The sequence below is a fragment of the Pelobates fuscus genome, chromosome 7 (assembly GCF_036172605.1).
Source record: "Pelobates fuscus isolate aPelFus1 chromosome 7, aPelFus1.pri, whole genome shotgun sequence".
NCBI lineage: Eukaryota > Metazoa > Chordata > Amphibia > Anura > Pelobatidae > Pelobates > Pelobates fuscus.
Window position 1 is genome coordinate 28558462 of NC_086323.1, and position 22713 is coordinate 28581174.

At 47.3% G+C, this 22713-nt stretch overlaps 1 protein-coding gene across 1 annotated transcript; it reads left to right on the forward strand.

The window, feature by feature from the left end:
• The first annotated feature begins 2134 nt into the window (after positions 1-2134).
• LOC134569031 (carnitine O-palmitoyltransferase 2, mitochondrial-like) lies at positions 2135-21950 on the forward strand. The gene is made up of 5 exons (XM_063427846.1): positions 2135-2327; positions 10279-10359; positions 10484-10590; positions 19270-20574; positions 21606-21950. Exons 1-5 carry the CDS (start codon positions 2170-2172, stop codon positions 21938-21940), a joined length of 1986 nt encoding a protein of 661 aa, XP_063283916.1. The 5' UTR covers positions 2135-2169; the 3' UTR covers positions 21941-21950.
• Positions 21951-22713: the final 763 nt, after the last annotated feature.

The window sequence follows — 22713 nt, forward strand, 5'->3', positions numbered from 1 at the left end:
GGCCGCCGCTTCCGGGTGCCGGAGGTGCCATGTTTTGGCAGGTGGGTCCGAGGCGTTGGTAGAGTGGGTGGCCGTCTCCTGGGGTGGCTCTCTGTCCATGTCGGTCCCTTGTAGAGGACTGTGATGTTTGGTAGGTCGCTTTTGTGTTCCCCACACCCTTCTGCATACCGGGTCTGAGTGGGTCTTGTGCTGTCTCCTGTCGACTGGATATCGGTGCGTGGGGTCTCCACCTCCCATGTCCTCGGCCCAAGACCTTTTTGGGGGCCCGTGCCTGGTGTCCATTGATCCTTTCCGCGGGATCGTGGGCCCATGGGTTCTCCGGGTGTCGGATGGCCCTCTGGGTATATGGACGGCAGTGAGGGGTTACCTCCGTTTGAGCCCTCGGCTCGGAAGAAGAGCAGGTGTGGTAGGCCCCGGCATCCTCCATCCGCACCGCAGGGGGGTGTATGTACATGTGTGCCGTTTCTCTCTACAGTCTCCTGCCTGGGTGAGGGATATGTTTCAAGGATTTTGTTGTGGGGCCGTTGTTTTGAGCGGGAGGGTTGTCTCTGAGCTCTGTCTTGGATCCGACACCAGAATTTGTGACAGATGTCGTCAAATCTCCGATTGAATGCGGTGAGCCAGTCTTGTGTTGTCAGGCCTGACAATGATTGCTGAGTCGCTGAGGTGGCGGCCATGTTGCGTGCGCCGTGTGGGTCTCTAATGGGCCCCTTGCTTGTTGCTGAAGAGCGAGAGTTCTTCAACAGGGACCGGGATATCCCCCCCGGTCCAGAGGGGGGGGTAACGGGGTGAGCGACAGAGTGGTAGATGTGTTGCAGCTGCTTGTGGGTCGGGTGATCGGCCGTTTCACTCGCCCGGCAGCTGTGGTAGGCCTCAGTGTGGTCTCTGTAGGAGAGTCGAGTTGGTAAGTCCACAAGGTTGCAGGAACTTCTCCCGGGATCGTACTTAGATGTGTGCAGCTTTGTAGGGTGTCGGCGGCTGGCTGGGTGCCCGACATCAGGCAGATTGTGAGATCTAAGTATGGAGCTCATGCGATGTGCAGCCAGCCGCCATGCTGCCCAGGCCCCGCCCCCAACAGTATATTATTTTTATTATTTCTATAGCGCCAACATATTCTGCAGTGCGTTACAATTATAGAATGGGGATATTTGACAAGTAATTAGCATACAGAATATTGACAGAGACAAGCAGTAAAGTAGGGCCAACCTAAACAAACTTAGAATCTAGGAGGGCAGAAGGGATTGATGGATAAGATGCCCGTGTTAAAATAAGTTAGTAAAAGGGGTGTTTGGACCACGGAATACTGGAAGGAGAGACAGTGAGCACAGGACAATGGTAAGATTTTGTTTGGAGCTTTGAATAATGTAGTCTGTAGACCAATTGACTTAAAGGAACACTATAGTCACCTAAATTACTTTAGCTAAATAAAGCAGTTTTAGTGTATAGATCATTCCCCTGTAATTTCACTGCTCAATTCACTGTCATTTAGGAGTTAAATCACTTTGTTTCTGTTTATGCAGCCATAGCCACACCTCCCTTGGCTATGATTGACAGAGCCTGCATGAAAAAAACAAACTGGTTTCACTTTAAAACAGATATAATTTACCTTAAATAATTGTATCTCAATCTCTAAATTGAACTTTAATCACATACAGGAGGCTCTTGCAGGGTCTAGCAAGCTATTAGCATAGCAGAGGATAAGAAAATCTTAATTAAACAGAACTTGCAATAAAGAAAGCCTAAATAGGGCTCTTTTTACAGGAAGTGTTTATGGAAGGCTGTGCAAGTCACATGCAGGGAGGTGTGACTAGGGTTCATAAACAAAGGGATTTAACTCCTAAATGGCAGAGGATTGAGCAGTGAGGCTGCAGGGGCATGTTCTTTACACCAAAACTGCTTCATTAAGCTAAAGTTGTTCAGGTGACTATAGTGTCCCTTTAAGGTCAAGCAAAGACATGAAGCCCCTTCAGCTGAAAATCAAAGCCAGATTTACACGTCAGGTTCCGTGTCCGGCATTTACATGTATGATAATAAAATAAAACATTGGTCTTGTAAGTGATGAATATCTAATTTCTAGCCACAGTACCTGTCATGTTCCAGTCAATCCCGGAATATCTCTTTATTCTATGCACCATTTAGGTCTCATTGTTCCTCCATCCAGAAGTGTTCATGGCTCACCTACTGACCAAGTCCTGTTTTAGGAGAGGAGGTGCTGCTGGCTCCCCATTCTGTACTCTGCTCAGAGCGTACAGCACAGGAAGCACTGACACAGAATACCTGCAGAGGAGCAGCATTCCCACAATGTACTTCCAAGAACACCTGCCCAGGTGAGGAATGAGGCGACAAATTACATGTGATTCCATTCGTCGTCAATCAGTTATTTTGTAACTGCTTTATTCACTAAGCAGCGACCTGTAGTGAACGAATAGCCAGATGGCACATTGTGGACAAAATAACAAAGATGTAAAAACAAATCAGGTTAAAAAATACAAAAGGGGTTATTTGCATAATTGCATTAAATGTAATGATAAGTGCGCATATTTTGATGTGGACGTGTCACATTTTGTGATTTAGCTTCATTATATTTTCCTTTACAGGTTTACTTTTATTTTATAAATAATTTAATCGGTTTGGAGATAATTGTTAAGTGATGGATTAACTCTACAACAATCATTACGTCCATTTATTTTTTTCCAAATGCTGAATAATTTTATTAAAGACACGGAGGCTCATATTATGCATAACTCTTTCTTTATTTCCTCAGCAGCAAAGATAGAGGAATATAAATATTATCAAAAAATGAAAGAAAAAACTGTACAGGCATAACAGGTAGCCAATCACATAATAGAGGAAGTAGCTATATAAGTCCTGTGTCTCCCACAATCCCCCTCTTTCTTTGCTGCTTCCTCAGACAGCTAAGTACCTTACTGAGCTCTACTACTGATTGCATTTTGTGTTGTGTTATTTACATGTATTTTGCAATTGTTGCTTATAGCTCTTAATATTATTATACTTCTGTATTTGGTGTTTGTTTTTGACCACATCGTTGGTGTAGTTGGGTGTTCTCCCCTGGGACTTTGCCCGCCATCGCGGGCTGTGCTTTCCCCTCCATCCCGCCCCCGTTCTCTCTGATCGCTTTTCGGCGTGGTTAATCTGCCGCGACGGTCCTCTCTCTGCGACCGCGGCTGAGTGTGCTCGTTCCCCTCTCACGGGCTGCCCGCGCGGGTAGGTGCACGCGCCCCTTCCCCCGCCGGGAACCGGCCCGCGAGCGCACTCTGACACGTGCGGCGGCCATTTTGGGCGGTCATTTGTGTCGCCCTGTCCTGCCGTGCGGTCGGTCCCTGTTTCTCGGGTTCCCCTGCTACACCAACGATCGAGTTATAATCCGTTTGCTGTTCTGCTGGGTTACTCAACCCTTGTCTGGTAATTTTCTTTAGGTTTTCCTTAGTGCAGTTTTACCCTTAGTGACTACCGCCATTATGCAGGATCATAAGGATGGGCCTACTGACCCCTCTGGGGATTTCCCGAAAGACACCCCTGAGGGCGCTATGGCCTCTCAGGAGTTCCAGGCCTTATTGGAGGCCACCATGGCGTCCTCCCTTCAGAAGGCTATTGCCTCCGCTATGGGGGCTGTTTCGTCCTCCTTCACCCAGTCACTTCATTCTGTATTTTTGCCTCCCATGGGTGTGGGGTCCCCTTCCCCTGCCCAAACTGTGCCGGGTGCCCGTAAGGCTAAGGCAAAATCTCGCCATATCGGCTCCCACTCCTCGATGCAGGCCTTGCCTGCCATGACTGACACGCCTCTGGCGGTCGCGGATAGCGCGCACCCCACGCGCACAAGAGCCCCTGGCCGGGCTAAAAAGGCTAGGTTATGGAAACGGGCTAGAGCCCTGGATAATGGGTCGGATACCGACCGGAGTGTGGAAGATGATTCCGATATCATGGAGTATGACTCCTATGTTGAGGGCGAGTCAGACGAGGATCAACCCCCTACGGGTGTAACCCCTACTGGGTCCTCTGCCAACCCACGAGGAAAAGTACCAGACCCCACTGGGGATGATAATAAGGGGCTTTTAGACCCACAGGGTAACCCCCTGTTCGACCCGGACGACCTACGTCACCCGAGGTCTGCTGAATGGGTCCCTCCGGACCATATCGCCCAATATGTGGCTAAACGGATTCGCACACCTCTGTCCAAGGAAGGCCGCAATAAATTGCGCGCCGAATGCCCACGACCTTCCCTCCCTGGCGCTGCCTGTAAAACCCCAGACGTTGACCCTCAAATCGCCCAGTTTCTGAATAAGTCTGGGTGGAAGCCTAAAAAGGGTCTTGATCACTCCCTGAAAGGGTGCCAAGATAAAATTCTAGATACGCTGGGCCCCCTGTCTAAGCTCTACGAGCTTCTTGACGCCGCTCGTAATGGTGACTCAGTTCTGGATGTAGATGTGGCCATAGGGTGGGTCCAGCGAGCTATCTGCCTTGTGGGGAATGCTAACACGGCTATGTCCTCCGAGAGACGCAAGGCTATTCTTTTGAAAATAGACCCTAAACTGGCCGCTATGACCGTAGCTGAGCCTGACTCAGCCGATGAGGGGATGTTGTTCGGCACATCCTTTGTGAAGGACATGGGGTCCTATGTTAAAACCTTTACGGCTATCGACAAGGCGCAGCCAAATATGAAGCGCGTCTTCGCGCCCAAGGTTTTCGGTGGGGCCGGGCGTAGCAGGAACCGTCCACCCGGCCGTGGTTTCCGAGGCTCATTCCGTGCCACCAGAGGTTCCTTTTTCCCCTCTCGAGGGTTCCAGGATCCGAAAACGCCTCCCTTCTTCCCGGCTAGAGGGAGATCGTGGGGCTCCAGATACCCCCGTGGTGGGTCTTCGGGCAGACGCCCTTATGGTGAGTACCCCTTCTTCCCTTCTCGATCAGGTTCGGGTGGCGGGGAGGCTGGCCTTATTCTACCCAAAGTGGGCAGTTATAACCTCAGATGCTTGGGTTCTGCAGTGCGTAAAGGGTTACCACCTAGATTTTGTTTCCCTGCCTGTTCAAACGTATACCCCAGGGAATTGTCTCTCCCACAGGAGCAAGACGCGATGATCTCCGCGGAAGTCGCGGAGATGTTCTCGAAGGGCGCCATCGAAGAATTGCCGTTCGCCACTCCAGGCTTTACGAGCAATCTCTTCCTTGTACCCAAGAAAGGGGGCGGTGTCCGCCCAGTGATAAATCTTCGCCCTCTCAACGCCTTCCTACGCTACCAGCATTTCCAGATGGAAGGCATTCATTGTCTCAGAGACCTTCTGAGACAGTCGGATTGGATGGCCAAGTTGGACCTGAAGGATGCGTACTTCACGGTTCCAATCGCAGTAGAATCCAGGGACTACTTGCACTTCACCTGGCACGGACGGCGTTGGCGTTTTACATGCCTGCCGTTCGGTCTCTCCTCGGCCCCTTGGTGTTTCACCAAGGTAATGAAGCCGGTGGTGTCGTTCCTCCGTACCCGAGGGGTTCGACTGATTATTTACCTGGACGACATCCTAATCATGTCCCAATCGTTGGAATGCCTGAGGTTGCATTTAGACTGGACGGTCAACCTCTTACAGAACCTAGGTTTTCTGGTCAACTGGGACAAGTTGGTCCTGAAACCCGCCCAGTCTATGGAGTTTTTGGGGTTCCAGGTGGATTCCGTACGGCAGTTCCTGTACTTGCCGGAGTCCAAGATAAAAGCCATCCAGAAGGAGCTTCGTCGGGCTCTTCGTGCTTCGGACTTGTCGGTCCGGCAGCTGGCAAGGATTATCGGTCTACTGGCCTCCTCCATTCAGGCGATATTCCCAGGCCCTTTGCATTACCGGGCTCTCCAGCGGCTCAAGGGGTCACACCTACGTTCGGGTCAATCGTACGAATCCCGAATTTGTTTGGACGAGGAATCCAGAGACGAGCTGGTATGGTGGTTGGCACACATGGAAGCCTGGAACGGAAGGGCGATTTTCGGTTCCGTTCCGGACGTGATCATAGAATCAGATGCCAGCTTGCACGGCTGGGGGGCTCGTTGTGGCAACATTTCCACGGGGGGCAGATGGTCCGACGCAGAGAAGTCGTTACACATCAACTGCCTAGAACTTCTGGAGGGAGCCTTTGCGATTCGCAGCCTTACCCCTGGAAGGGCGAACTGTTGTGTTCTCCTCAAGTTGGACAACGTATCGGCGGTCCGATACATAATTCACCTGGGCGGCACCAAGTCCAAGATGTTGGCTCTACTGGCGAAGGACTTTTGGCAATTCTGCCTTCTCAACAACGTTTCGGGGACGGCGGAACATATTCCGGGTCTGGACAATTCCGGTGCGGATTGGAACTCCAGGCATTTGAGAGACTCGGGAGACTGGCGATTGCACGCCTCGGTCTTCCAAGGCCTAACCAGGCTGTGGGGACGGTTCGAGATGGACCTGTTCGCCTCTCGACTGAACACTCAGTTGCCGAAGTTCTACAGTTGGAGACCGGACCCGGCGGCTGTGGCGACGGATGCCTTTCTTCAGGAATGGCCTCCGGGCCACCTGTATGCCTTTCCTCCATTCAACATGATTGCTCGTACGATCTCGAAGCTGGTTCGTCACGACTGTTGTCTAGCTCTGATCACCCCTCTGTGGAGATCCCGTCCGTGGTTCCCTCGTTTGATGGAGTTGTCCATAGACTTCCCTCGTCTGTTACCGAACTTCCAGAACCTCCTTCTGGATCCGGATGGGAACTCACACGAATTGGTGCTGCAACACCAGCTGCCCCTAGTAGCATGGTTCCTTTCAGGGGACGCTGGCTTGTCCCTGACATTCCACAGTCAACTCTCTTGCTCCTCGATAACGCCTGGGCTCCGGGCACGCGATCAGCTTACCGAGCTGCATGGAAGTCTTGGTCTGATTGGTGCATGGAACGGGCAGTGGATCCCGTATCTGCCCCTCTCCATTTGATCCTGGGGTTTCTCACAGCCCTGTTCGACTCAGGCAAGGCGTACAGGACTATCAATGTTTTTCGCTTGGCCATATCTGCCGGTCACGGAGGTTTGGAAGGTTTACCCGTCGGCAAACATCCTTTTGTATGCCGTCTTCTCAAGGGTATTCGCTTCGTCCGTCCACCTAGGTCGCGGTTTTCTGCCTTTTGGGACGTCAACATAATGTTGCGGTTTCTGTCGGAGTGGTATCCTAACCATGACTTGACTCTTAAACAACTATCCTCCAAGATGGTTATGCTGTTTTGCCTGGTCTCTTGTAAGAGAGTCTCCGATGTCAGGGCTCTTGATTGGGGTGCCTTTGTGTTTACTCCTGAAGGCGTTCCTTTCAACATATCTAGGAGAACTAAGTCGGCATCCAAATCCTTCGTATATCCTAGATTCTCGTTATGTCCGGCACTCTGTCCGGTGGATTGTTTGAAGGCCTATCTAGAGGCTACGCGACCGTTGCGTTCATCTGACCGACATCCCCTATTCATTTCGTTTAAGGCTCCTCATCGCCCAGTATCGACACCGACGCTAGCGCGTTGGATTCGTTGGCTTCTATCCCTAGCGGGTATAGACACGTCTATCTTTACGCCTCATTCTGTACGAGGTGCTATGGCCTCGAAGGCATCCACAGTTGGTTGCCGTCTGGAAGACATCATGCGCGCAGCGGACTGGTCCCGAGAATCGACCTTCAGAGACTTCTATTTCAGACCAATTGAACACATCGCATCTCAAGTGATAGCACAGCTTTGAACTTGCATAATATGAGCCTCCGTGTCTTTAATAAAATTCCCAGATTTTACTAGTAACATGACGTAAAGTCATGATTTTATTAAAGACACGGAGGCGAGTATTATTCCCTCCCACCCTCCCGGTGTGGATTTGGGATAGGAGATGCTTCGATGCTATACAGGTATGTTGTCAATTAGGTCTGTATTGAGTTCATGTTTCAGTATCGTGTAATTTTATCATGCTTAGATGATTTTGGCAGTTTTATATTGGTTTCTAATCTTATATATTTTTCTATTCCAGAATCCTGTTTCATGTAGAACTCCTCACGGTTATGTTTGGTAAGTCTACAGTTTTGAGTTTGGAAATTACCATATTTCTCTATCTTTTTTTAGCTTGAAGTTATCGTTTTGTTTCCCGTTTCCTGTTTGGATCAAGTGGGACATCGTTTTATCTTACCTGGTCTTCGGTTTCGCAAGAAAGAGGGGGATTGTGGGAGACACAGGACTTATATAGCTACTTCCTCTATTATGTGATTGGCTACCTGTTATGCCTGTACAGTTTTTTCTTTCATTTTTTGATAATATTTATATTCCTCTATCTTTGCTGCTGAGGAAATAAAGAAAGAGTTATGCATAATACTCGCCTCCGTGTCTTTAATAAAATCATGACTTTACGTCATGTTACTAGTAAAATCTGGGAATTATTGACATAAAACTGTCCATAAGCTAACCGGTGCCAATCTGCAAAATCTTTAAACTAGAAAAAACAGGTCAGTTTTCTTAAAGGAAAATTATAGTGTTAGGAATGCAAACTGCCCTCCCTCTTTGGCGCTGGGTCATGATCCGCTTCCTCCAATGTTATCTGATTGGGGGACCTAATGCGGATGCGCAGCAAGCACCAGGCGCACATTAGGCCTTCCCCCACAATAAAGCATTGCCTGAATGCAAAGAGTGAGGACGTCCAGTGTCGTTTCACAGAGTCAAACTCCCTGAAACTCCCGGAAGCGTCTCTAGTGGCTCTCTGGTACACAGCGACTAGAGGCAGTCTGAGTACCGCAATGTAAACACTGAAGTTTCTCTAAAACTGCAATGTTTTACATTGCAGGACTAAGGGGGACAGGGACAAATTCCATAGCATATGCATCGCACGTAATAAAAAAAACAAGAAAATTTATGTGAGACACTTACTAAGAAAAGATAACTTTACCAGGGCCCCAACCAGTCATGATAACTTACGACACAGACGCCACTTTGAGCACTCAGAGACCTCTGAAGTGGCACTCAATTCCTGCCTCTAGTCCAGAGTTCTCCAATCTCAGGCCCTCCAGATGCTGCGGACCTACAACTTCCATGACTCTTTGAATGAAATAGATAGCCAGAGAATCATGGGAGTTCAGCAACATCAGAATTTGGAGAACCCTGTTCTAGAGTATCCATAGATCCCGGAGACCAAGTCATATATGGAAGCACATAATTTCTGAAGTTGTTATGGTGCTAGGAGTGCCCTAGCACACAAATCAATGATTTGATTTCTTACCTAGGTTTTACCAGACGCCGGTCTCAGGTATTAAGCTAAGCCCTGCATTGCCAAGCTGAGCTCAGTGAAGAGATCTTAAAGCAGTGGCAGATACAGTGACTGGCATATCACAGAACGTCACTGCAAGCAAATGGTTTGACTACTTCCATTTTGGGGTGACAAGGCACCTCTTGCTCCATAACTAATACAGCATGCTTTAGTGGTTATGGTGCTTGGCAAGTTCCGTTAATATGTTTCTGATATCAGCACATATTTACTATTGCAGAATAGAAACGTAATTCGCTCATGGTGAGAGGAATGTTTAACCCCTTAGCTGCTAAGCCATGTCACACATGTACTGAAATTTTTTTTTTATTTTTGCACTCACTGCGTTAAACATCAAGCTTACATTTTTTTTATCAGTGCTTTTTCTGTGAATTACAGTAAAAAAAGAAAAACACAATACCTTGTTAATTTCAGAAGACCTTGCTTTTTAGTTTTAAAAACAAAATCAATTTATTTTTTAAACGTCATTATGCGAAAAAAAAGGTCAGATTCCCATAGAGTACATGGCAAGAAAAAAAATAGTTTAGGAATTCTTAGTCAGCTCCTCAAAAAGCTGCTTAATTTAGGATTATATACCTGAGTTTTCAAAAAAAAAAAAAAAAAAATTGAAATTAGAAGATAAAAGTGACGATTTATCAAGGCACTATTTCAGGTGCAGAGTACTCAAAGTTGAGAGAAATTCTATTGGTTTCCATGGTAACTGCTCCATATTTAGCGCTTTGCCCCAGAATGGCATCTGTTCTAGTGTTCTTGTCTTGAAAATCTCCCTGAAAATATAAAATGCACTCTGTTACACAACGGTCAGTATGTAAGGAGTTCTCTTGTTCCCTTCTCCTAGCCGCTTGCTTCTGCAGCATCTTGCTAGACATTCAATCGCGATACAGGCTGAATCATCTTACAGTCAACCTAATGTTTGATTTATCGTTCTTTACTGTCAGCCTATATATGCCATAAATTAAATATAACCACTGTGTCTTGGTTTGCAGGTTACCCATTCCAAAACTTGAAGATTCTATAAAAAGATACTTGAACGCACAGACACCTCTTCTGGATGCTGAACAATTCAGGTACTTACCTTATAGTCCAACAGTGTGTGACTGTGTGCTGTGAGCCTCGATCTAATGGGGTGAATCTGTGATTCTTCTTCAAAATATCTTGACAACACCTAGAATTGTTCTGTTAATGTTCTAGGAAGACTGAGCAGCTGGCAAAGAGCTTCCAGAATGGGATCGGAAAGCAACTTCACGAGGAACTGGTGTTGCAAGACAAACAGAATGAACACACGAGTTATGTTTATGGTATGAATAAGATTCAGGAGGATTCCGAACTGCACAAAGAAAAATTCAGCATTAATGGAACTATAGCAAAGATGTATTACATAGAAACATAGAATGTGACGGCAAATAAGAACCATTCGGCCCATCAGGTCTGCTCAATTTTCTAAATACTTTCCTTAGTCCCTGGCCTTATCTTATAGTTAGGATAGACTTATGTCTATCCCATGCATGCTTAAACTCATTTACTGTGTTAACCTCTACCACTTCAGCTGGAAGGCTATTCCATGCATCCACTACCCTCTCAGTAAAGTAATGCTTCCGGATATTATTTTTTAAACTTTTGCCCCTCTAATTTAAGACTATGTCCTCTTGTTGTGGTAGTTTCTCTTCTTTTAAATATAGTCTCCTCTGTGTCGATTCCCTTTATATATTTAAATGTTTCTATCATATCCCCCCTGTCTCGTCTTTCCTCCAAGCTATACATGTTAAGATCCTTTAACCTTTCCTGGTAAGTTTTATCCTGCAATCCATGAACCAGTTTAGTAGCCCTTCTTTGAACTCTCTTTAAGGTATCAATATCCTTCTGAAGATATGGTCTCCAGTACTGTGTACAGTACTCCAAGTGAGGTCTCACCAGTGTTCTGTACAATGGCATGAGCACTTCCCTCTTTCTACTGCTAATACCTCTCCCTATACAACCAAGCATGACATTTGCACAGACGTTATTCGGCATGTGCTAAAACTTTTATATAAACCTTTGTACAGACGATATTAGTCATGCACTATAACCTTAAACTGAATAAGACACGGACACAGTTAGTTCTGTTGGAGTATAAAGTCCACAGCTTTTATTAATTAAATTATTAATTAAATTATCATAAATTAACATAATTTAGGGTCATTGTCCAACTATACATAAAATTACTATACCCCCCACACAGTACCCCTGACAATGACCCTACCAATTGAACAATATATAACAAATAACAATTCACTTGAAACACGGCCTACCAAAGAGGCCCCACATCATATTGTTAACTGTAGGGGTGTACCTCAGACACCCCTACACCCACAGGTTCGTCGCCACCGAAGAGCTAGAACCAACCAGTCCTTAATTCCATCAGGCCTACACCTCGGCCTGTCCAGTCCAAACTCTACGCCAAATTCCAATTTCTACTATGCCCTGTTCCGCCGCTGTGACTGAAACGGAACTGCTAAACCAAGGGAGGGTGGGTGGGACAATTTACAGGTAAGAAAGGCTCTGGTTAAAATGGCCCCTAATCTAAAATGGCTGCTCTTTATACTCCCTGTCTCCGCCCCCAAGCTCCATTAAACTAATCCAACCCCCAAACACTAGCACCTGCCCACTTCCTGGCTCTGTCAAGGCCCACTCCTCTTACTGCGTTGTTCCATGGGCTTCATGACATTTGCACAGACGTTATTCGGCATGTGCTAAAACTTTTATATAAACCTTTGTACAGACGATATTAGTCATGCACTATAACCTTAAACTGAATAAGACACGGACACAGTTAGTTCTGTTGGAGTATAAAGTCCACAGCTTTTATTAATTAAATTATTAATTAAATTATCATAAATTAACATAATTTAGGGTCATTGTCCAACTATACATAAAATTACTATACCCCCCACACAGTACCCCTGACAATGACCCTACCAATTGAACAATATATAACAAATAACAATTCACTTGAAACACGGCCTACCAAAGAGGCCCCACATCATATTGTTAACTGTAGGGGTGTACCTCAGACACCCCTACACCCACAGGTTCGTCGCCACCGAAGAGCTAGAACCAACCAGTCCTTAATTCCATCAGGCCTACACCTCGGCCTGTCCAGTCCAAACTCTACGCCAAATTCCAATTTCTACTATGCCCTGTTCCGCCACAGCACATGGCTTGACCTCCTTAAGCGCATGTGCGACCCCCACCACACCTAAACAGGGCCTGCTCAATACCTTCATGGAACCCAAGGTTCAACAAATCGTTCCCCACGTCTGACAGGTGTACACCGTCCCTCCTGAAATACCCAGGTAACATGCCCTCCAACTCTCTGTGACGCACCACTACGCCCCCAGAACGTCTAATAAAAACTGACATAATCTTATTAACCTTACCCCTCGATCGAGCTATTGCAGCCGGGTCCCTGGCGTGCCGCCACGCAAATCGCGGAACCATTTCAGACCACACCACCACCACGCCAGGAACCAGCTCCCTCAGCCGATCTACATCCCTTTTCATCCTTCTCACCAATTCCCTTTGCGGAATCCCACCTAAGTCGTTCCCTCCTCCATGAATCAATACCACATCCGGGACCGACCCACCAACCACTTTCTGAAACAAGAAATTACACAAACTCTGCCAACTTGCTCCCCTGAAACCAAACCAACATAGAGTCACTCGTTCCAAAGGAAAGCCCAGCTGTGATCCGCTTCTGCGAACTGCGGCCCTCTTCTCAGCCCAGTACACATACGAGTGGCCCAGCAACCAAACTTTCAAACCTGAAAAGAGACAAAGTTAGTGGCAGAAAAAGGGCAAAGTCCCCATCCCCAGATACTTGCACCCTAGCCATTACACCAACTTATCAGGCCTTACATACGAGCGGAATCGCACGGACTCCCACCTCCCAATTTGCTTGATCTTCTCGTCCCCCAGACCTAAACGCGCAGCTTCTGTCGCTGCCCCAATGCGAAAGGAGTGCGTCCCAAATTGACTCGGCTCTAAGCCCATTCTCTGCAGACCCATTCGAAAAATCCGCAGAAACTGAAATCTCGACAACGCTGAACCATCGGCGTGTAAAAAGAAACAACTCTTACCTTCTGGCCGCACCTCACAGTACCCTTTGCCACAAGCCACCGGGCAAGCCTCTGATCCTGGCAACTCATACAGTACCACCGCACGTCCCTTGCCGTACACGTCCGTTTTAGACCGGCGCAGCCATATCTGCACCTGATCCATACCCACGACCACGTCCTTGAACATCAAACCGCCGTTCCCCAACTTGTTGGCACTCACCAGCTCACTAATGCGAAAAGCCCCAAAAAACGCCCAGACAAACGCCCCGGAAAATAGTGTCACTTCGAAAGGGGAATTACACAAATCAATCAACACACTTAACAGGTTTTGCAAAACCGAAAACGACACCGGTCGCCTCGGGTCCGCGAGCTTCTTACCCTTCTTAAAGCCCTTCAAAGCCTGGCGTATTAGAAAATTCTTCGTAATGTCCTCCCACCCGTTGAACTTGAACAAAAACGCCATGGCGGACATGCACCTATCTATCACGGCCGGCGACGCTTGTTTAGCAAACAAGCGACACAGTACCCACAACAGCACATCCACCCTCTGCCCTTGCGAACTGTCACCCCCTACCTGCTGTACCGCCTCGTCCCATTCTTTCCAAACCTTGACATAGCCTGACCAAGTGCTCGGCGCAAGAGAATTCTTTATACACTCCCCAAGCATGCGGTCCCGAGCTGCCACATCTCGCCAGGGCAAGCCTGCCCCTGTGCCAAAGCTTCCGGCGCCGCTTCCCGAAATCGTTCCCACTGAAAACGAGAAAGCGCATCAGCTACCACATTCAACATACCAGGGATGTGCCTAGCCCTAAACACCAAATTAAAAGACATACAAAGAAGGACAAAACGCCGCAGCAAACACAAAACAGGGGGGGACGACGCCGACAAACTATTGATCGCCTGTACTACCGCCATGTTATCTGAGTGAAATATAATATGCTTGTTGGACAACACCCGCCCCCACAAACTCACCGCTACCACCACCGGGAATAGCTCCAGAAACGCTAGATTTTTAATCAGCGAGCTTTGCCTCCAGGCCTCCGGCCATGGCTCAGCGCACCAGTGACCCCCCAGGTAAGCCCCAAAGCCTACGCTACCAGAAGCGTCGGTGTATAGACCAACAACCTCCCCTGATGCCGCCGGCTCTCGAAAAATCACCGTTCCATTAAAATCCTGCAAGAACCGGTCCCACACCATTAAATCTGCCTTCATATCCGCCGAAACCCTAATGTAATGCGACGGCAGACGCACCTTACTCGTAGCTTGCGCGAGGCGCCTACAGAAAACCCTCCCCATGGGTATGACCCGGCACGCGAAATTAAGGCTCCCCACCAGCGATTGGAGCCCTCGCAGTGTCACTTTCTTGGCCCTCCCTACCGTGGCCACCAGCTCCCGCAGCCGTGACAATTTGTCCCCCGGTAACCTGCATTCCCATTTACAGGAGTCAATTTCTAAGCCCAAAAAACTAAGGCACGTCGTAGGCCCCACCGTCTTGTCCTCCGCCAGGGGAACCCCTACCTTATGCGCCACCCACTGAAACACGTCCAATATCTGTTTACAGCGGTCCGAATCCCGCGGGCCCACGCAAAGAAAATCATCTAGGTAATGCACCACCGCACCCTCTGCCGATTCCGTCCGCACAACCCACTCCAAAAAGGTACTAAACTTCTCGAAATAGGCGCACGAGATCGAACAGCCCATAGGCAGGCACAGATCAACAAAATATTCCCCTTCAAAACAGCAACCGAGCAGATGATGGCAGTCCGGGTGTATCGGGAGCAGTCGAAATGCTGCTTCCACATCTACCTTTGCCATCAGTGCACCCTGCCCCAGCCTCCGAACCAACTCGACTGCCTTGTCAAATGACGTATAAGAGACGGAGCTAAGAGCCGTGTCGATGTCATCATTCACCGAAGCCCCTTTCGGGTACGATAAATGGTGAATCAACCTGAATTTGCCTGCCTCCTTCTTGGGGACCACGCCCAACGGGGATATTCGCAAATCGGGCAATGGCGGTGCCGAGAACGGCCCTGCCATCCTCCCCAGTTGCACTTCCTTACTTAGCTTGTCCCTCACAACCTCTGGGTGTTCCCGCACTGACTTAAGATTCCCACATAACGCACCAGGTCCCCTAACTACGTAGGGAATAAAGAACCCTTCCCGAAAACCCCGCCACAAGAAAATAGCATCTTCCCTGTTAACGTATCGCCTTAGCCAAGGCAACATCGCGTCTATTTTCACCGGAGACGCTCCCAACGGGAGCTGCGGTGGCTGCCGCCCCTGCGGGCCCGCTTCCCCCGCCAGACTTACCCTTTTTGAAACAACGGTTGACACCGTGGGACCCCCCGCAGCCTGAGCATTCGTGCCGGAACCTGCAATTATTTCCCTATTTGCAATGTCCTTCGTTGAACATCCAACAGAAACCTTTCTTTTGCCCAGCCGACCCGGCCCCTGAGGCCGTGCCGGCTGCCCCAGGAAAGGGCGCCGCCTTCTGGGCCATCATAAGGCGCATCCATAACGGCAGGTCCATTTGGTCCCACCGCATGTTCGCATTCGCTGCCAGCCGCTGACGAAATTGTTCGTCGTACCTCCACCAAGCCAAACCTCCGTAGTTTCGGTACGCGTCACCTATCCCGTCCAAATAACAAAATAGTTCTGAGCAACGCCCCGGCGCCTTCTCCCCGATTACACTAGCTAGAATGCAGAAGGCCCTCAACCAATTCCCAAAGGTCTTAGGTATCTTGCGATACCTTCGCCTTTTCTCCTCTTCCTCCTTTTTAGCATCCTTCTTATCCTCCTCCTTCAAGTCTAAGAACTCCTCTAGGGGAAGGAGGGAAAATATCTCCACAAACTCACCTTTCCAAATCTTCTCCTTCACTTCCACTTTTAAATGACATCCGAGGGGGCCCGCGAAGGACACGTGCACATTCTGCCGCGCCGCATCCGGGACATCACCTACCTCCCGCTCTTCGCCCCCTCCTTCCAACCCAGACAAATCAGCCCCCGCTCCCGACTCACCTCCGCCGTGCGCGGACAGCTGTGTAACCCCGAGCCCTGTAGCTATGTCCCGACTACTCTCTCGTGCCCACACCTTCCCGAACTGCGCAGGCGACCCCTCTTTCCCAGACCACGAATCTAAAAATGTTCTTAAATCATTTAACAACTGTCCTGGGTGTCGTGTGTGTAAGAACTCACCACTCGAACCTCTGGCCGTAGCTGGCTGCAGAGGCGCCGTCCTTCCGTCCACCTTTTCAGGCACCGGAGAATCCCGTTGTCGCCGACTCCCATCCGCCTGGACTCGCCTCGAGACCGTAGGGGTATTGCTCCGAGACCTGTAGGGAGAAGGAAATCTGGGTAGTCTGTCCTGAACCTTCCTCACCCGCCTTTCCTCCCTACGTTCCTCCCAATCCTCCTCAGCAACGCAGCGTCTCGCAGGGCGACTGCCCTCACGAGATGATCCCCTCCACCGATCACTGAGCCTCTCTCCCGGCGAACCCGATCTTCTCCGCTGACTCCTCCTCCTGCTATCCCTGGAATCACGCCTCCTGCAACATGAGCCTGCTAAGCTGCACCCGCTCCGCGCAGGTGATCTTTCCCTGCTCCCTGAACTCCTTGCTCTGCTCTTTGAAACGCTGCGCCTGACGCCAGAGAAGCGTCGTTCTGCTCTCCACTCACTCCCTGAGGTCTCCCTGTCATGAAGCTGACCCTGGGAGCGGCCAGATGGGCCCTCCCGCCTACCGCTGACATCCTTAACCAGCTTAACAGTCTGAGCACCCTGTCCCTCAACTGTCAGTGCCGAGCCTGGCCTCTCCTCGGCCGTCTGCCCCATGTCAGATTCATCTTCGCTATCCCGGCAGCCTGCCGTGTGCCCAGACCCACTCGCTTCTTGTGAGGTCCCCTTGTCCCTGCATCTGTCTCCCTGACCTGCCTCAGCCTGAGACGTCCCTGCCCTCACACTGCCGTCCTGGCCTCCCCCCACAGCTTGAGGGGCCGTCATACATCCGCCATCACCATCACACCCCTGCCCTCCAGCATTCGCACTAGTGGCTGACTCACCGGGACGTGTCCGCCTCGTGCCGCCGCTCACATGACTCCCAGCCGGCCTGGCCTCCGTCCCGGCCGTCTTCCGAGATCCTCCCGGACCGTTCCTCCTGCCAGCCGCGGAACCGCGTGGCTTAGATCCCTCCGCCACCATGCGCTGTGCGGCCGTCCTCGCCAGGCCGCTGCCGCGCCCACCGGAGCGAGCCGTGCGCCTGCCTGGCTCTGTCGACCGGGGCTCACCCGGACCGTCGGTCACCCCACTTCCCGCTGAAGGGCTCCTCCTCCGCCGCGCTGCAGGCCCAGCGCCCGGGCTCAAACGCTGAGGCGGTCTCGTCCTCCTTGCCGGTCGACGGGCCGGTACCGCAGGAGCAGGCCCGGCAGTCCCCAACTGCTGATGAAGCCAATCCAGTCCTCTGTCCTTCACCGCTGCCCGAACACCATCCAGGATCTCATCTAGCGACGCCATAATCCTGCAGAAACGACAAAGAAAAAGAACCTCGCCGACCTGACACAATTTACAGGTAAGAAAGGCTCTGGTTAAAATGGCCCCTAATCTAAAATGGCTGCTCTTTATACTCCCTGTCTCCGCCCCCAAGCTCCATTAAACTAATCCAACCCCCAAACACTAGCACCTGCCCACTTCCTGGCTCTGTCAAGGCCCACTCCTCTTACTGCGTTGTTCCATGGGCTTCATTCTGCTAGCATTTCCTGCTGCTCTATTACATTGTCTGCCTACCTTTAAGTCATCAGAAATAATGACCCCTAAATCCCTTTCCTCAGATGTTGAGGTTAGGACTGTATCAAATATTCTGTACTCTGCCCTTGGGTTTTTATCGTTCAACCATAATGTCCTAATCCCTATTTAGAATCAGACACCACAGCCCTTTCTTGTGTCCTGTTAAAAAATAGTGATTAAAATGTTTTGCTTATCTTTTATCACGCTCAGAGACCTACTTGGTGTTGCAGCTAGCATCTCCTTCTGTGACGTCATCCTGGAGTTGTCCCTTCTTGGCTTATTGTCCAATCCAATGCTTTGCACAGGGAAACACTGAATGCATTTGATGACGTTCAGTGTCTTCATGGACATCAAACATTACATGACAGAGTGAAACTCCGTCATTGCAATGCTAGTGCCTCCAGTGGCTGCCAGGACACCAGCCACTAGGAGCATTTAACCCTTCAATCAAACATTGCCATAGACCATTATGTGGTTGTTAAGTGGTTAAACACTGCAATGTTTTACATTGCAGGGTTACAAGGTCAGGACCATTGCACCTAGACCACTTCATTCAAATTTTACAAATGCAAACTATGCAAGAAGACACTCCAAGCAACTGCATACATATTATAACTTCTTGTTTAATTATCCTTTTCCCCCCCACAATGTTGTGTTTAGCTCTGAGTGCCTCCATCCTAGGTCCTTGTCCATCATTGTTATAAGCTTCGCTATTTACATCGGTCACTCAGCATAGATAAAGCATACAGAGAGGAGAAGAAACAAAAAAATATATATATTCCTGTTTTCCCTCCTTGCTGTGCCAGGACTGAACTAGATTGTGATGTAATTTACTAATTATTTACAATAAATTTTAAAGAAAACATCATTTTATGAATTGGGTTAACACTTATCTGTGTAATTAATTAATTAAACATAAAAGGTAATTTTACCCCATAGTTGACCCTTACTTTAGTGTAGATCTGTCTTGGCTACAGTGAACTCTGATTTTTAGATAATTCAGATCTAAAGCTTTTTCTCGGTACAAATTAAGATTTATTAATTATTTGAGGATAGCTGTATTTGATTACCCAAGTATATTAATTATTGATTTCTCATTTTTACAGATTACTGGCTTGATATGTATCTATGTGCTCGTGATCCCATTGTGCTGAACTGTAATCCCTTCATGTCCTTCACCCCTGACCCTCGGCCAGAATATAATAACCAGCTGATCAGATCCACTAACATGGTGGTGTCTGCCATGCGATTCCTGAAGACTGTTCAAGCAGGTTACCTTGAACCTGAGATTTTACACATTAATCCAGACAAACGTGACACACAGGGGTTTAAGAAATGTATCAGGTTTGTGCCATCGTTGTTGCCTGGGTGTCCAGCACACATGGCGAATGCTTACCCTATGGATATGTCACCATTTGTTTGGCTCTTTAACTCCACTCGTCTGCCGAAACTTAACCGTGATGAACTGGTGGCAGATGAAAGCGGAAAGCACCTGTTGGTGTTAAGGAATGGGAATTTTTATGTGTTCGATGTCATTGACAAAGATGGGAACATAGTGAAGGCTTCAGAAATTCAGGCCCACTTGCAGTATATCCTATCGGATGCCACCCCTGCTCCGGAGTTTCCTGTGGGATATCTCACAAGTGAAGAAAGAAATACATGGGCTGTTTTAAGACAGAAGCTTCTTGAAAAAGGAAATGAAGAGGCCCTGAAAAAAGTGGATTGTGCTGTGTTTTGCTTGTGTCTTGATGACTTTCCCATTAAGGATGATATCCACTTGTCCCACAATATGCTCCATGGATCAGGTATGAACCGGTGGTACGACAAGTCCCTCAGCATTATCATGACGCAAGATGGGACAGCGGCTGTGAACTTTGAGCACTCATGGGGAGATGGAATAACTGTCATACGGTTCCAGAATGAGGTGTTCAGGGATAGCACGCAGAAACCAGCAATATCTCCTCAAACTCTCCCAGCTAAAGTAGATTCCAGCCAAGTTATACAGAAACTTGTTTTTCACCTTGATGACTCTTTGAAATCTGCAATCGCAACCGCCAAAAAAAAGTTTGATGCAACTATGAGCTCATTCAACATTTTACCCCTGGAGTACAGAAGAGGTGGGAAAGAGTTCTTGCAGACCCATAAGATCAGCCCAGATGCTGTAGCCCAGCTTTCCTTTCAGATGACATTCTTCAGACAATACGGACACACCAGGACCACATATGAGGCCTGCAGTACAGCAGCTTTCAAACATGGCCGCACCGAGGTCATACGATCGGCCTCTGTTTATACCAAGAAATGTTCTGAGGCTTTTGTAAGAAATCTTTCAAAACACAGTGTGGCTGAGCTCCGTAGAATGCTGCAAGAATGTTCAAAATACCACAACCAACTCATCCAGGAGGCTTCAATGGGTAAGACTCAAAATAGTTGAGCAAAGTATAGGATTCTGCAGGGGGAAAAAAAAAACTGAGATGCTAGGAAAATATCAACATATGGAAATGCATTTCTCAGCAAATGTTTTGAAAAATAACTTAACATACTAATGTGTTTCATTTTATTAGTAGCTTATTTGCATAGTCCGAACTACTATGAACCCTGTACCCCATCAGGGCCATCATCGAGGGGGTACAACCAGTAATCCGATAACAGATTCAGTTAAGCAAAAGGCCCTGGACGGGTCCCTCTAGCATGTGAACCCTTTAAGGAGATATAAATAGTAGACAATGCATTTATTCTGAATGAAATTTGACGGTAACGCACACATTTGGAACAAATGAAAACAAATTATTTTGGATCTATTTGTTTTAATAAAGATAGCAAATTAGAGACATGTCTACTAAGCAATTGGAAGAGCAAAATAGTGCTGTCATCTTTTTAGTAGATGGCTCCCTAATTTGGTATCATTAAGTGGGAATTCCATAATTAAGGGTACCACATTAGTGACTTATTTACTATCTATATTATATCTTTATAATGATAATAAAGGCACAATATGTATTGTAGAGGGAATCACAATATATTTTTATTTAGTTGTTTTTTTTTTTTTTTAATAGCGCCCTCCTAATAATTAATTACACTATTTTACTAAACAACCGAAAGACCAAAATTAAGAAAATTACTTTTTTTAAATGTTTGATCTTTCAGCGGTTTAGTAGAAAACTCCCTAATTTAGTGCTATAGTTTGTGAGTAAATTATTTATTTTTGTTTTTCTTCGTTTTGCAAATGCAGGCGTGGGTGGCCCAGAAACTAAGTAAGGACATTAATACTCTGGCACTGGGAATACAGATCAGTATTATAAAACTACAGATTTGGCATGTGACTGAAGGTCGCACCAAAGAAATACCGTAACCCAGTTAGTTCAAGAAGACCGTGAATGAGATTTATTTTTAACAGTTTTGCATGAATCTTCTCTGGGTTATTTTTTTGTCTCTCCTCCTACAGGGCAGGGGTATGATCGCCACCTTTATGCCATGAAATGCCTAAGAGAAAGGAACGGACTGACCCTCCCAGAGTTCTATCAAGATCCTGCCTATGATCAGATTAACTACAATGTCCTCTCCACCTCTACTCTCACCAGTCCAGCTATCCATCTTTTGGGTTTTGCACCAACAGTAGAAGATGGATTTGGGATTGCATACAGCATGCACAATGACTCGATGGTTTTTAACATTGGGGCATACACAGATCGTGATGTTGGGCAGTTTGTGCAGTGCGTGCACCAGTCACTAGAGGACATATTCAAAGTTCTAGAAGAGAAATCTGTGAAAAGTTGTTAAAAAAACCAGTACTCGAAGCAATTAAAGTATTATAGGCAGGGATCAAGTCGGAAATAATAGGTATGGGAAGTTCTAAGGTTCTCAATCCAATTCTAATCCAATGACCGCAAACTGATTTCCTAGGATTTTTTATATTATGTTTACTTATCCCTATATTTAACAAATATGCATTTGTGAAATCTGAAAAATATGCTTTTGATGCCTCCATCTTCCCTATTAATCATTTTTATAAGCTCTGTCAGCATAGAGAAATTATTATTATTATTATTAGCATTTATATTGTGCTAACATGTTCTGTGTCTATTAATAATTTTCCCTAATTGCACTGACTTTGCTTTTTCTAAACTGGATTATGATGTTATTTTATAATCCGTAATGCTTCATTTTCAGTGTTTTATTTCATGGTGCAAATTTCTGAGAAGTTCCCCTTTAAGTAAATCACATCATTTGACCATGTTGTACGTTAAGGACCAGGGCTTTTGTGGTGTTTGTGTTTAGCTGTAATTTTCCTCTCTCTCATTTACTAGTTCCATACAAAATATATATTGGGGGTTTTTTTCAGAACAAGAAGGGCTTTCTTTACATTCCATTATTTGTATTATGTCATATAATTTACTTTAAAAAATTATAAAATATGGTGAAAAATTAAAAAATAATTGACTTTTACTTGAAAAATCTTTTACTCATCTACAAAAGCTAATGAAAAAAATTGCTAAATAGATTCAAAATTTTGTCCTGAGTTTAAAAACACCCAGTGTCTACATGCTTTTTTG